Below are 15,231 nucleotides of genomic sequence, written 5' to 3' on the forward strand. Positions count from 1 at the left end.
TTGTTTATACTCGTGATTCATAATCATTGAGTTGAAATAAATACAATAGGCATATTTAAATATATATAGTTGCCAGTTCATGTTCAGAATGCCATTTAAGTGGCCTCCTCATCTTCCCCTTCTTCCTCATCAAATTCTCCCTCCTCATCAGCAGTGGCATCTTGGTATTGTTGGTATTCAGAGACGAGGTCATTCATGTTGCTCTCTGCTTCAGTAAACTCCATCTCATCCATACCCTCACCGGTGTACCAATGCAAGAAAGCCTTTCGACGGAACATAGCTGTGAATTGCTCACTGACTCGCTTGAACAACTCTTGTACAGCAGTGCTGTTTCCAATAAAGGTACCAGACATCTTTAGACCTCTTGGTGGGATATCACACACAGCGGTCTTCACATTGTTGGGGATCCACTCCACAAAGTAGGAGCTGTTCTTGTTCTGCACATTTAACATCTGCTCATCAACTTCCTTCATTGACATTCTTCCCCTAAACATTGCAGCAACAGTGAGGTACCTTCCATGACGTGGGTCACAGGCAGCCATCATGTTCTTCGCATCAAACATCTGTTGGGTCAGCTCTGGGACGGTTAGGGCCCTGTACTGTTGAGATCCACGGCTGGTTAATGGAGCAAATCCTGGCATGAAGAAGTGAAGACGTGGGAAGGGTACCATGTTTACAGCTAGTTTCCTAAGATCAGCATTCAGTTGTCCAGGGAAGCGTAGACAAGTGGTCACTCCACTCATTGTCACAGACACTAGATGGTTCAGATCTCCATAGGTTGGGGTGGTCAGCTTCAATGTACGGAAACAGATATCATACAAAGCCTCATTATCAATACAGAAGGTCTCATCAGTGTTCTCTACAAGCTGGTGGACTGACAGAGTAGCATTGTAGGGCTCTACGACTGTATCGGATACTTTGGGTGAAGGGCAAACGCTAAAAGTGTTCATGATCCTATCTGGATATTCTTCACGAATCTTAGAGATTAATAGGGTTCCCATTCCAGAGCCAGTACCACCTCCAAGGGAGTGAGTGAGCTGGAAACCTTGTAGACAGTCACAGCTTTCTGACTCCTTCCTTACAACATCGAGTACAGAGTCAACCAACTCAGCTCCCTCAGTGTAGTGACCTTTAGCCCAGTTGTTTCCAGCTCCACTTTGACCTGTGACAAAAAAAATAAAAATAATTCTAATCAACAAAAATAAGGTGTTGCTTACCAAACACAAAGTTGTCTGGGCGAAACACTTGTCCAAAAGGGCCAGACCGCACAGAATCCATAGTCCCTGGCTCCAAATCCACCAGTACAGCTCTAGGGACATATTTTCCACCGGTAGCCTCATTGTAGTAGACATTAATCCTCTCCAACTGCAAGTCCGAGTCACCTTGGTAAGTCCCCGTTGGGTCAATGCCATGTTCGTCAGAAATGACCTCCCAAAACTGCAAAAAAACATTACGTAAGGTAAGCTGTTAAATGCCCGGGCCTTTTTTGGTTGACCACAAAGCCCAAATGTGGTTTTCAAGGATTCTTGGGCCAGTAAACACTATTAACAGCTTACCTTCGCGCCAATTTGGTTGCCACATTGGCCGGCTTGAAGATGAACAATTTCACGCATTTTTCACACAGTTCTAAATCACTAAGAAAGACGCTCAACGACGCACAACAAACTGAAGCTGAAAAGCGAGCAGCTGCTGACAATAATGCAAACCGCGTTTTTGGTCGTCTAGCAACATATTCAAATTTTGTTACTTAGTAACGATTTCGTCACACTGACGGTTGCTAAGCGACACTTGAGTCGATAACAGTGAGTTGTTCAAAAAAGAGCTGCGAAGCCTGTTGCTACATTTGCTGATTTTTCAAGCGGAAACATGCGTGAAATCGTTCATCTTCAAGCTGGCCAGTGCGGAAACCAAATCGGCTCCAAAGTAAGTCGATTTTAGTAAGGTTTGGGTGTGTCACTTTTAACGTGTTTTTAAATTTTCACAGTTCTGGGAGGTAATTTCGGACGAACATGGAATCGATCCAACTGGAACATATCAGGGCGACTCCGATTTGCAGTTGGAAAGGATTAACGTCTACTACAATGAAGCAACTGGTGGAAAGTACGTCCCCAGGGCCGTCCTAGTTGATCTGGAGCCCGGAACTATGGATTCCGTCCGTTCTGGACCTTTTGGACAAATTTTCAGGCCAGACAGTTTCGTCTTTGGTAAGTTTTTGAATATTTAAAAAAAATCACGCGTTCTTGTGTTGGCGCCATTTTTGTTTTTATAACGCTTGCGCAATGTGCTGACTCTTTGGCGTTGCGCAAATGAAAGGAGTGTATATTGTTGATTGCATGTTTGTAATTGACACCTTCTCTTCCTACCTGCAGGTCAAAGTGGAGCTGGAAACAACTGGGCTAAAGGTCACTACACTGAGGGAGCTGAGTTGGTTGACTCTGTACTTGATGTTGTAAGGAAAGAGGCTGAAGGCTGTGATTGTCTACAAGGTTTCCAGCTCACTCACTCCCTTGGAGGTGGTACTGGTTCTGGAATGGGAACCCTATTAATCTCTAAGATTCGTGAAGAATATCCCGATAGGATCATGAACACTTTCAGTATTTGTCCTTCACCCAAAGTATCCGATACAGTCGTAGAGCCCTACAATGCTACTCTGTCAGTCCACCAACTTGTAGAGAACACTGATGAGACCTTCTGTATTGATAATGAGGCTTTGTATGATATCTGTTTCCGTACATTGAAGCTGACCACCCCAACTTATGGAGATCTGAACCATCTAGTGTCTGTGACGATGAGTGGAGTGACCACTTGTCTGCGCTTCCCTGGACAACTGAATGCTGATCTTAGGAAATTAGCTGTAAACATGGTACCCTTCCCACGTCTTCACTTCTTCATGCCAGGATTTGCTCCATTAACCAGCCGTGGATCTCAACAGTACAGAGCCCTAACTGTCCCAGAGCTGACCCAACAGATGTTTGATGCGAAGAACATGATGGCTGCCTGTGACCCACGTCATGGAAGGTACCTCACTGTTGCTACCATGTTCAGAGGGCGAATGTCAATGAAGGAAGTTGATGAGCAGATGCTAAATGTGCAGAACAAGAACAGCTCCTACTTTGTGGAGTGGATCCCCAACAATGTGAAGACCGCTGTGTGTGATATCCCACCAAGAGGTCTAAAGATGTCTGGTACCTTTATTGGAAACAGCACTGCTGTACAAGAGCTGTTCAAGCGTATCAGTGAGCAATTCACAGCTATGTTCCGTCGAAAGGCTTTCTTGCATTGGTACACCGGTGAGGGTATGGATGAGATGGAGTTTACCGAAGCAGAGAGCAACATGAACGACCTTGTCTCTGAGTACCAGCAATACCAAGATGCCACTGCTGATGAGGAGGGAGAATTTGATGAGGAAGAAGAGGGAGAGGAAGAGGCTACTTAAATGATCACTTCCTGGAAAGATAAACATTTTTAAAAACTGGCCGAAAAGTTTTTTGCTGAACTTATTATTTTATGCCTACATATATTATTTTTAATAATAAACGGCCATTGCAGGTGTTTCTTCTATTTTGAAAATTCAAGTCTGGCACTTTGGGGAGGGGAAGTGGTGTTTGCTGTTGGTCCCCTTGTATGTATTGTGCATGAGGTTACATCTGTCCTGTCTTGTTCATAGGAGCCGTTCAGTTTGAAATTTGAGACCTAACATAGTATTGCCTGCTGTGTGTTTCTGGACTAAGTACATGTGTGGCATTCCTCTACCACTCAAGAGGCTCTGGAGATACCAGAACTGGTAATGCACAATCAGTACAGACATTAACAAAAATGTTCTTGTAAGTTAAGTAAAAAATGGCTCAGGGTTATCAATTTCTTATGCTGATTCAAACCCTTTCAATATTGGTGCAGTGTCTCTGCCTCCTACCGTAAACCTCAATATAGCAGTCCCTGCTGTCATACTGTTAAGTTATCTACTCTGAGATTGGAATTCCCTACCAGCAAGAAACGTAGAAAATGAAACATGATGAGTGACACACTAATTATAACTGTTCTATTTGCATGAGATGTGATGACTGTGTCATGGTATGTCGCTGAACTATAACTCGGGTCATCCATAGAGATCAGTTGTGGGCAGAATGACTATACTATTTACCATTGGTGGAGGTATATTATTACATGACCTTTATTATCACCATCGTTAAAGGACATGACCATGAGGTGATTGTAACTCTCCACTAATCTACCTGGTTGTAACGAAACTGAAATAGGAGATAATCCAGAGCGTAATTGCCAAGGGAATTGCTGAAGGTGTGCGGCAATAAAGATGTTGACAGTGGACAAAGTACATAAGGAGACTCTCACCCTTACAACGTTGAATAATGTAAACGAGACAATGTTAAGCAATCAAAATAAACTTTTTGTACTTGGATGTCTTCACTTTAGCTGGAAGGTTTCCAGGGGCGGATCCAGAGTTTGGAAAGAGGGGGGGCACAATAAAATCCTATTAATTTTATAGCTTCATAAGTAAGCTGCACTGCCTCATGAACATTGTGACTGCTTTATTAGAGTAATTGACTGCTCTATTAGAGTATCTCGATCTTGTATGCAATTTCTTGAAGGGGGGGAATTTGCCCCAAATGCCCCATCCTGGATCCGCCATTGGTTTCAGTAAAGCCCGCGATATTTGTAAACTTCATGCGCCATGTTTTTAAGACCACGTGCTGATGGCTCCGCCTTTGTAGTGGTTTGCGTAGGAATAAGTCGATTGGTTAACTGAAACTGGATGAGAACTAGTCGAAATGTTGTCTGCTGTGTTGTATTCTTCGCGTTTGAGATAGTATTTCTGGGCTATGTGGCGTTCCTCTACCAACCAAGAGCTGTGGAGATTGAGCCATTAACACTCGTAGAGAGGTCGACACTCCCCTCCATTCATATTGATGTGGAAAGTAATCTCATTAATTGCAACTACTCTAGATGTTCGCCAGTATGGTTCTCTACGTTTCTTCTAATAGTCATTCCAGTGCGTCCATGGGGCATTAAAGCGCGCCAGCTAATTCGCGACACCTGGTATAAAGGATTCAAAGATAGCAAGGACTGTATGTTGAGGTTTGCAGTAGGGGGCAGGGACTTAGGCCCCAATAAACGGTTCGAAATAGCAGAAGAGAATGGAACATATGGAGACATCATTTATGTAGACTCCATTGAAAATTCTCGCACTCTGACCAACAAGACCATGTCAATTATGAGGTGGGCACACCGACACGTTAAGTTCAGCTATTTGATGAAATGTGATGATGATACTTATGTGTTTGTGAAGAACATGATTGCTGAATTGAAGAAACGTCCGACAGACACCAAACTGTACTATGGAATAATACTAGTCAATAATCCGCCCATTAGGGGAAATTACTTGTGGGCCGATGATGAGTGGGACTTGGGTCTGGTGTACCTACCATTTGCTATGGGTGGAGGGTACATTTTGTCACATGACCTTGTTCAACTTATCAGTGTGCTGTCACCACGATTGAAGTGGCACATTAATGAAGACACGACCATCGGAGCATGGCTGTCAGCATTTGATCATGAGAGAAGGACAGATAACATGTTCTGTCAAGCAGGCAAGCTCTCCACTAATCCACCTGGTTGTAACGAAACTATCCTTGCCCATCTTTTCTTTGGTTACAATGACGATGAAATACGACAGCAGTTTTATCACATTTATGAACAATTAAATTCAAACAAACCCATTGAGATAATTACGTGGAAAACAAATTCTAAGAAAGGCTCAAATAAAAAAACTACAAATGTGCCTAATTCTAAGTCATCCACAAGTAAACTTTCAGACTCCAAGCTTACTAAAAAGTCTTCGGGCACTTCTACACTATCAGGCTCAAAGTCTACAAGAAAACCTTCAAAGTTGACAAAGTCTTCAGACATTTCTACACTATCGGCAACTACAAAACCAGTTGTAACTACAAAGTCTATGGATGATTCCAGTAGAGACAAGTCTGCAAAATCTACCAGTGAAAGGTTGATATAAGAAGTCTCAAGGGTGTTATAGTAGGCAAAAGCTGAGAAGATGCCTGGTTGACCAATATGTGAGTCGTACTAACATACCTGCACAGAATGCATACGTATATTGTACCAAAGTGTTGGTTGATTTTTTTAAAAAGATACTTGATATATGGTATGGGAATCCTTACAGTAACACCACAATTATTTGTGTGGCGGAATGTACTTGGTATAAAGTGAACCAATAATGTTTGCTGTTGTGTAGTGCACTTTACTCGCACTGACTACACACGTGCAACACACTTTATGACTGCTGCATTCCTGCCTTTGCCCTCATGGGAGGCACCCACTCACTTAGCTAAGGGACACAAGCAAGTACTGTTACAAGCTTTTAATTTTTTTAGGCCAGTTGAGTGAATGGTCCTTCAAGTGCCTAGACAATAGTACAGGCCATAGTCTCTTCTTGATTCATCCTCACTGCAATGTTGTAAACCTTGTTGTTGGCTTGCAAGGGCACTCTGTCCCTTTTTGATCTCCACCACATGGTCATGGACAGAAGACACACACACACACTACACTACACTGGTGTCTGCTATCCAGTTCAAATTGGTATGAAATTTGTCACGAATGTCACCAACACGGCGGGTAACTGATGAAACCCGGAATGGAACGGAATCAATCGGGGCGCGCTAAGTTAAAAAATCGTTTTGAACGGATTGTGTACTGTTTCCAACTGTCATACAATAACTAGAATTGAGCTAGAATTAGTTTGCTTCTGTTTATAGGCATGCTAGTAATCGTTCGCTCGAAAGTTCTATTAAATGCCCACCACATGGAAAGGTGTGAATAAAATCCATCCAGTTTAGCTTAATCCTGATGTACAAGTACTTCCTTACCATTCTAAAAGGTAAACTACTGTAGTATTTTCAAGTTGTAGCGGTATTCAAGCCTTCTTAGTACAAGTGTCGCTGGTTTTATAAAGCAACTATAATTCTACCATTATTGGCAGCGATTTACGAGAGTTAGCAAACTGCAGTATGTTATATTAACAGTGCTTACAAAAAATAGGAGAACAGCTTAGTTAAATTAGCTTAGACGATTGTACAACGCATTCTTGCAGTGGGCATTAAATAGAGCTGTCGAGCAAATGACTTTTAGCATGTCTATAGCAGAAACAAACTAATTCTAGGGCAATTCTAGTTATCGTGTGAAAGTTGGAAACAGTGCACAATCTGTTCAAAATGATTTTTTAATTTGGCGCCCCCCTTCCACTCCATTCCAGCTTTCATCAGTACCCCATCAACACATGTTATTAGGAAGTGATTATCCAGTTCAAATTGGTATGAAATTTGTCACGAATGTCATCAACACATGTTATTAGGAAGTGATACAAAAATGCCAGTAACTTAAACCAAGAGTTCATAATATATATACTAAGGAGAGTATCCTACTCTCATATACCCCTGTAGAAAGGCGTATCGTGAAGTTATGATGTAACAACAAGATGTTGTGGTTTGTGACGTACAGGAAGCCGTAAAAGTGCAAGAATTGTTAGCACCGTTTCACACTTGCGACGCTCAGGATAGCCGTATTCGCGAATGGCCTAGTAAGAAACGTACGAAGCGGTCTTAACCCATGAAGGAACGATTGTAGTTGGGTGAGAAACGCTTAGAGCTGGAGTTAATTTGGTTGCTAGCGACATTGGTAGGCACGCGTTCAATCGATACCATGTTCAACTAATGACATCATTAATTATACAAAGAAAAATGGGTGAACTCAGAAGTGTTACGTCATAACTTCACGATACGCCTTTCTACAGGGGTATATGAGAGTAGGATACTCTCCTTAGTATATATATTATGAACTCTTGCTTAAACCAAGCCTGTAATAGTTAGCTACGTAGACCTGGGGGCTACAGTAAAATAATGATGTAAAAATTGTTTTTACCACTAAGTGTAGCATTTTGCAGCTGGTATCCCCGCTGCCATGTGGACCAAGTCTTGTATTGGTAGCATAGCTTATCTTTACCTCTCTAATTGTTTACCTCATTAGATAATTTGTCTTATATGCTGTCTGGCTGATAGTAAACACTTCTTTGTCCAGTGTCTAAATGGTGAGCATTGGTAGATTGTATAGGGGTTTGTGTACAATGACCCTCACTATGCTGCATTTATTCTGCTGTGAGTCCCCTTCTGGTTGTGTGAAGGAGTGGTAGGTGGCTGACTAAACTCTGTGTATATAATATGTTTGACTCCATGCAGCCCTGAAGAATTCAAAACATACAGCGACCAACTGCAGCTATGTTGATTGTTTATGCTTAAAGTGCTTATAAAGTTGTACGGGAATTAATCAGCTTTTCACTGTGGTCATAGTAGTGGAACAGTTGGGTAATTTTGTAATTTAACAAATTTTTTTACACTACACAATTTTGACTCCAAAAAATCCAACAAAGTATGATGTTGAGTACACATTCTTTGCCAGTCAAGTAACATCTTGAACAGACAAACATCGTTACTGTTTAGTGTGCTCTTGTATCATGTGCATATATAAGAGGAACCCTCATTGTTAAACTTTGGTTGGTATTACGAACTTACCCCCCTTTCTGCTACAACAAGGAGAAAAGATGTGTCACTGCTATTCAAAGTTTTGAAGTTATTGATTGTGAGTGCTGACACACAAAGCCTTCAGTTCCTTGTATATCAGACAAGTGTCCTGGTTGTCAAGGTGAGTTCTTCATGTAATCCGTTGTCTGCCAAGCAATTTGCTCATAATGGAAACTTTGGTTTACCCTAGTGATGTGGCTTTAATGAAATGTTCTTCATGTTGAGCATGGGGCCACTGCTTCACCGAAGCAATTATTCCCCTAAAATGAGTTGGTAGCTGGTTGCATCACCCGCAATGTGGTGTGGCAAATGCAACCAGCTAAAGACTGAACTAAGCCAAGACTGTTTTCATACTACAGTAGGTGCTAATAATGCATGTAAAATTACTAATCAAATAGAGTACGCTCTTTGTGACCAGTCCTTTGTCCACTAATACTGTTTTAAAAAAAAATTATTGTAGTGTTTACGTATAGGTGCCTGTTTAATTTGACAGATTGGCCAACTAATATTCCTCACCAATAGTATGCTAGCTGAATACTATTCATTTCTTACAGTAGTCCAGAACATTATTTTAAATGATCGCTACATACATGAATGCTTGACACAGTATTTCATATTTACAACATGAATGGTTAGACCATAAGAATTATCAAACTACATGTTAAACACATTGGAATTAAGGAATTACATGTATAGTGGAGTTAAATATCATAAATACAGTGAGACATAGTTTCCATTAGAGAGTGCACGTTGGCAGACTGCCTGACTGAAGTTTGGATAATATCTCACCATACACGGACGTCATCTGAGCCTCATAACTAGCTCGTAATGTAGTCAAGTGCTGTAACAACTTCATACTCAGACTACACCACTGCTCTGCTTCCTTGTAGTGCATCGTACTGTAACAATAGTGAAGTGTAGTGGGTGTCACGTCTCTGAAATTATAGTCAAGAGCTACAAGTGCTGTGACATCCTGATTTTGTTTAATGTAATACCAAGAGTAATACTTTAGAACCTAAAATTAATTTCTGGTGTTTATTTTTTACTTACAGTAGCTGAGCTGTAACCACTGTTATTCCACAATGGCTCCAGTATTATTGTTGACACAGCAGTGACACATGTTATGCACATTACATTCAGCACAAATCTGGTCAGAGGTTTAATAGTTGTGTTTATGTGATATGTGTTGTGTGTATAGTCATGACCTTGTTTGGTATTGCCATGGTGACAGCATGACCAGCTGTGCACTTGAAATTTACAAATTTTATTATACTTTAGTAAGACAGGAACCTTGCACTTTGTGGATGGGTATAACTTGGGTACAAGTAATGGTTGCTGTGTCTCATTTATAGTAGTCACAAATCTTACCTGTACAGGTGAACTCCACAATTCCAAGCCTTTGTCAGTAACCACAACACTTCCATCTCAGGATACTCTCCCTGTATAGTAACACCATACCAGTGATCTCATAATTGTAATGCACTGTCTGTGCATGTGTGTGTACAGTACTAACTTTGCCACATTCTGAGATACAATTCAGTGCCTCTACAAAGACTTGCCATGCCTGCTCTTTGCCTGCCATGTCTCTGGAAGCTTCTCGCTGCATCAGTAACTGTACCAAACTGTGGTAGGCCTTGCTGTAAATATACAACAGCAAAAATTGACTATTTTTCTAAGTATGTACAATGGAACCTCCTTACCACAGACATTAATTTTAGAGTTTGTGGTCCATTTCTTGCTACAATAAACTTTTTTCTCTAGAAACAGCAAACTTTCTTTTGGACTAATCACAAAACCATTGTCCTTAAGTGGGATAGTCTAACTTAATTCATGGAGTCCCTAAAGAGGTTCCACTATAGTACTGTGTGTACAGTGTACCTGCATTGGGCATAGTCCACGTTGTCTCTCTGCATGTGTTTGTTGATGGCCATCTTCAGTGTGGTCACTGCTGTTGGCTTGTGACCACTAACAGTGTCACATGCTAGTGCTGTGTACATTAGAGAGGTAATGTGAATTGTCAGTTTGTAAATGCAAGCACATGTGAAAGCAACTTTGCTATTGTATATATGTGACCAGATCTGCATATGTTAGCGCATTTTTCGAATTCCATTTTATTACATTTTCTTTAGATAGTCAAAGGAATGGTCAACCAAAGTTTCAGCTCTAGAAGCCTACAAAGTGGAGTAACAGGAAAATAGATTTGTACAGTGACAATACGGAAAATAAACTACAGGTGTTTAATTAAATGATCATAATTTACGAATGCAGTCCTCTACCAAGACGAAATTTACATCATTGGATTCTCCATGAACAAGCGAATCCATTGTTGGGTAAGTTTTGCCTTCCAGGTCCTTCCTACGATCAGGGTGAAGGCGAAAACGTGAGAAAAAACAAAAACAAAACAAACAAAAAATAGTAAACCACTCGTCCAATGTGAGGCAGACTAACGCTTATATCTTCCGTCTCCTTGAGAGCACTGGCATAAAACAAAGATTTCTGAACTCTTCTTGCTTTAGGGATCATGATGGTACCAAGGTATTTGCCGTTGCCACCTTCCTTCACTGTGAAACAAACGCTCAAAAAATTTACAGAATTTTTTTTTTCGATTTCGTAAGTATTTCACCCATTGAGTTTATTGCACTATACTTTAAAATTAGGCTTGCGCTAATGTATGGGATTCTTGCAGATCCAGTCACATACGGTCATGCCTACTCTGTTAACTGGGCTACCTGCACACTACTCAGGTGATAGGAGTCAGGGAGGTAGAGAATACCCTGTATATAAAAAAAAATGCATGTCTCATGGGTGAAGTGTGGGTATGTCAGCTGTATGTGAGACGTGGACAGTTGAGCATTTTCCAGCTGACACTAGGCACCCCTTAACTCAACAACAGCAACTAGGAACATTGTGTTTACCAGACCAGTGTTCTGACCATGCTCACCACTGTACACACAATATACCACAATATGTACTATACAGACACAACATACCTGCCATAGTCTCGAGAGTTTTCAGCTCCACGTTAGGTTGTGAGGACACGTGATCCAGTATAGCCTGCAGCTCATCATAGTGATGTAACCTCAACTGTGCCTCATACTCATACAACCCCAGTAGCGTCCATGTACCATCACCAGACTCTGTAACATGCAGTATGCATGTATCAGTATTATATTGTAGGTGTGTTAGTGGGTACTTGTTTACTATTGATAATACAATTCACAAACGTTTGTGTGAACCAACTTTCACAAATCAAAAGGTTTAGATGTTTCCATTTACGGCATGTCATAGCAGTGCACACACTTACATTAACAGTTAGCCCGCTTACCTGTCAACATCTTCTTACAAATTTCTTTACACTGAGAGATATGGTCCAAGACTTGTTCAAGTAACTTTACCTAAAATAATAATGTTATAAAATTGTACAAATGTTCTACATGCATAGACTGATCACTCTTGGACCCAAACAATTCTCAACCATCACACACGTGTATGAACAATGTACGCTGAGACCTGTTCTAATCATCTGGTGATGGTAAGGTATGACTTCAGGTTATGTAAGATAAGACAGATGCTACTGTAACATCATGGGATGAACCTAGCTTATTTTAGGTTTCAGGAAACTCTGGCGGCCTGATTTCTGTGAAGCTACAACCATGCAGGGTTCTTATGCTGGTCATTTTAAACAGGTATACCCCTAACTATATGATTAGACCCAAGTTCACCTGTTCGGTTTCATCTTTGCAGTCTCTGGCTAGTTGTAGACTGATGGCTGATGCCATTAACAAACAAGTCTTCTGTCTGGCTCTGTCTCCTTTGGTACCTCCCAACTCCGATAACTGTACATGTTACATTAGTACACTGTAGTGATATCATATGTGTGCGTAGTGTGTATGTGTGTGTGTGTGTGTGTGTGTGTGTGTGTGTGTGTGTGTGTGTGTGTGTGTGTGTGTGTGTGTGTGTGTGTGTGTGTTGTAGCAGTTGGATAATGTGTGATTTACATTTAGGAGAAAATAGTACTACAATAATAGACACACCTTGTAGCAGGTTAAGAACAGTTGGTACATCTCCTGACAGGGGTCCCCACACAACAAGGCCACATTCCATGACACCTTCATGAACCAGGTGACTTCATCTTGTAGTGAGGTGCCCACTGGTCCCCTTGTGGTGACACCTTTCTGAAGCTTGGCTAGTGCTGTCGTAATGAAATACTCTAATAGAACAGTCACCATGAAGTCCCCAGATACGTATGTATAAATATTAAAATGACTATATATTGATTCTACTACGAAACTATGCACTGAGAAAAAGAAAAAGAGTGACAAACTACTCATAAGCTACAGTTGAACTACAGTTGAAAACTTCTCATGTACACTACTGGTCCACACTTACCAGTATTGGTATAGTTGAGGATACAGGAGATGCCACTCCTAAGGGACATGTCATATGGTAACAGCAGAGTCACACTTATATGACCATACTTACATTTTGTCCTTTTGATCAGGTGAGATGAACGTCAACTTTAACCGAGCCAAACACCTAATAACAATAAAAATGCGTAAGCATCCAACCTGAACATAATTATATGTGGCACAGTATACAAATACTATTGTTTTATAAAAATAGAGTTAGACAGGCCTTAATTAAGTAATCAGGAATTGAGAATACAGATGTGATGGATTCTGACACATACACACACACACGCACGAACGAACGCACACACACACGGATACTTATTTATATATCATACTAAACACTACCACAACAGCACACACAGTTACTTAATACAAATTTTAACTCATACGTACTATTACCTTAATGCTGTCAGAGATTGTTGAATGTCTTGGGAAGTTTCCACAAGATGCTCTAATGCCTTAATGGCTACCACTCTGTTGCTCTTCTGTGAAGACAAAATAGCACAATTTTTTTTTTGTGCTGTAAAAATAGTCAATATGGATCATGTGTATGGCTGTACGGTTAGTGTGTTAGTCCGGGATTTTGATACTGTAGGTAAATACATATTTAAGTGTTGAGCTAAACCAGCTTATCTTACTGGTGTTGAGAAAAAATGGAGCAGAAGCAAAGTAGTGTGTGTGGGCTGTTTTGTGCTTACATAGGACCAACGAGGTTCTACTGTATACCATGATAGAAGTGTTAGTGTGGTACGTATGCACAAGTGATAACATAGTACATGTATACACATTTCCCCTCATTGCTCCACTCACCTCAAATGCTAGTTGAGCTGCTAAACACACTAGTCCATGTACACTATCTTCACCAGCATCACATGAGCTCATGTGAGCAATGCTCTCCATAGCTATAAATCACATGTAAGGAGAAATGGCTAAAATGATCATGGAACTATAGCACTCAACTACTCACTAGCTTCAAGATAACACAGCTGTGTATGTACCTAGCTATGTGACATGTTTTCTAATGATACATGTACAACTACACCATAAACATTATTCTTGTGGACACATCTGGTGACTGCTGAAGCAACTGAGGAAAAGGAGGGTTTGAATGAAGAGAATTTAGTACCAAAAAGATTGTGGTCAAAAAGTGAACTACACATACAAATGCTGTCCACTTTACCCATGTAACATACCTTTATCAGTGTCTCCCTGTACTAAGGCCAGTTTGAAGGCTAAGAAGTGAGTGTGTGGATTATCAGTGGTGCTCTTTAGTGCCACCTGGATAGCTTCTTCTGCCTGTGAACACATGGACCATGTACACCAAAAAGAAGTTATGATTTTAAATACATACATATCATGTTACGGACACTATAACACTATCATGTTCTCACCTTATCATTGTCTCCAATCATAATGAAACAAGAACAACGATTACGCTGTAATAAAATCATTCAATTAATCATCCCATTGTGTACATTTCAATTCATATACTACAAACGTGTATTGGTAACATATGTACAGTGAATTGTACACAATTGTAATGTTGAGACACTGTGACACTCACACATGTATAAACATCACATGATACACACGTGGCACTGTATTATCTTATAAGTCAAACACATGTGTATGTGATATGGTAAACACAAGCTCAATATTGTAGTCCCCACTATACCTGTAGTTTGGCTAAGTTACTATCCACCTGATCAGTAGAGAACAAACTGAGTGAGTAGTTGTACCACATCAGTGAGTTAGTGTAGTCACCATTCTGTGATGTATTGAGTCTTCTCATTAACCATTAACTTGTCCATTGTACATACATATCAACTCCATACTACTTAAACACACTCCCAATTGTACACTTAATTTTAAGTACTTTCTCTAAGTCTGGGCCAAATATGCAACATTGGTCCCTCTAAGATATTATTGTTGTACGCCAATGTACTGTACTATGGACAAATAGTTACATGTGACTGGATAATATGATAATGTGTTTGTGCATATGGTAGTAGTGTAGAGGTCCCAAATCAATCACTGCATAAGATCTCCAATGGTATCGTCATAGATACGGTACCACTCAAATGTAATGTCATCTCGCGAGAGCGTGAGCAATTAAAACACTCGCTTATTAAAGGGCGTGACACTCTTTTTGCTTGCGAGTATTCATCCCATTTTGTTTGGGATGAATACTCGCAAGCGAAACAGGTACCACGTCC

At 40.6% G+C, this 15,231-nt stretch overlaps 4 protein-coding genes across 4 annotated transcripts in view; 2 read left to right on the forward strand and 2 right to left on the reverse strand.

Moving 5' to 3' along the window:
- Window positions 1-1,720, reverse strand: LOC136252080 (tubulin beta-2B chain). Its single transcript, XM_066044436.1, has 3 exons — window positions 1,557-1,720; window positions 1,218-1,437; window positions 1-1,162 (listed from the first exon to the last, which is right to left on the reverse strand). The coding sequence occupies exons 1-3, from the start codon at window positions 1,611-1,613 to the stop codon at window positions 96-98; spliced, it is 1,344 nt and encodes a 447-aa protein (XP_065900508.1). The 5' UTR covers window positions 1,614-1,720; the 3' UTR covers window positions 1-95.
- Window positions 1,721-1,762: 42 nt separating this feature from the next.
- Window positions 1,763-3,575, forward strand: LOC136252078 (tubulin beta chain-like). Its single transcript, XM_066044435.1, has 3 exons — window positions 1,763-1,923; window positions 1,985-2,204; window positions 2,370-3,575. Exons 1-3 carry the CDS (start codon window positions 1,867-1,869, stop codon window positions 3,434-3,436), a joined length of 1,344 nt encoding a protein of 447 aa, XP_065900507.1. The 5' UTR covers window positions 1,763-1,866; the 3' UTR covers window positions 3,437-3,575.
- Window positions 3,576-4,684: 1,109 nt separating this feature from the next.
- On the forward strand, window positions 4,685-6,184 carry LOC136252081 (beta-1,3-galactosyltransferase 6-like). Its single transcript, XM_066044437.1, has one exon. It carries the CDS (start codon window positions 4,772-4,774, stop codon window positions 6,026-6,028), a length of 1,257 nt encoding a protein of 418 aa, XP_065900509.1. The 5' UTR covers window positions 4,685-4,771; the 3' UTR covers window positions 6,029-6,184.
- Window positions 6,185-9,147: 2,963 nt separating this feature from the next.
- LOC136252077 (testis-expressed protein 11-like) overlaps window positions 9,148-15,231 on the reverse strand; it is a 66,062-nt gene continuing 59,978 nt past the window's right edge. Inside the window, exons 14-28 of the mRNA XM_066044434.1 lie at window positions 14,691-14,783; window positions 14,407-14,451; window positions 14,209-14,311; window positions 13,826-13,917; window positions 13,415-13,500; window positions 13,086-13,139; window positions 12,993-13,030; window positions 12,638-12,795; window positions 12,326-12,439; window positions 11,929-11,998; window positions 11,594-11,740; window positions 10,482-10,590; window positions 10,117-10,240; window positions 9,972-10,042; window positions 9,148-9,502 (exon numbers count right to left, since the gene is read on the reverse strand). Coding sequence (XP_065900506.1) covers window positions 9,340-9,502; window positions 9,972-10,042; window positions 10,117-10,240; window positions 10,482-10,590; window positions 11,594-11,740; window positions 11,929-11,998; window positions 12,326-12,439; window positions 12,638-12,795; window positions 12,993-13,030; window positions 13,086-13,139; window positions 13,415-13,500; window positions 13,826-13,917; window positions 14,209-14,311; window positions 14,407-14,451; window positions 14,691-14,783 — 1,467 coding nt within the window. The 3' untranslated portion in view covers window positions 9,148-9,339. The remainder of the gene's footprint in view (window positions 9,503-9,971; window positions 10,043-10,116; window positions 10,241-10,481; window positions 10,591-11,593; window positions 11,741-11,928; window positions 11,999-12,325; window positions 12,440-12,637; window positions 12,796-12,992; window positions 13,031-13,085; window positions 13,140-13,414; window positions 13,501-13,825; window positions 13,918-14,208; window positions 14,312-14,406; window positions 14,452-14,690; window positions 14,784-15,231) is intronic.

The sequence above is a fragment of the Dysidea avara genome, chromosome 4 (genome assembly GCF_963678975.1).
Source record: "Dysidea avara chromosome 4, odDysAvar1.4, whole genome shotgun sequence".
Taxonomy (NCBI): domain Eukaryota; kingdom Metazoa; phylum Porifera; class Demospongiae; order Dictyoceratida; family Dysideidae; genus Dysidea; species Dysidea avara.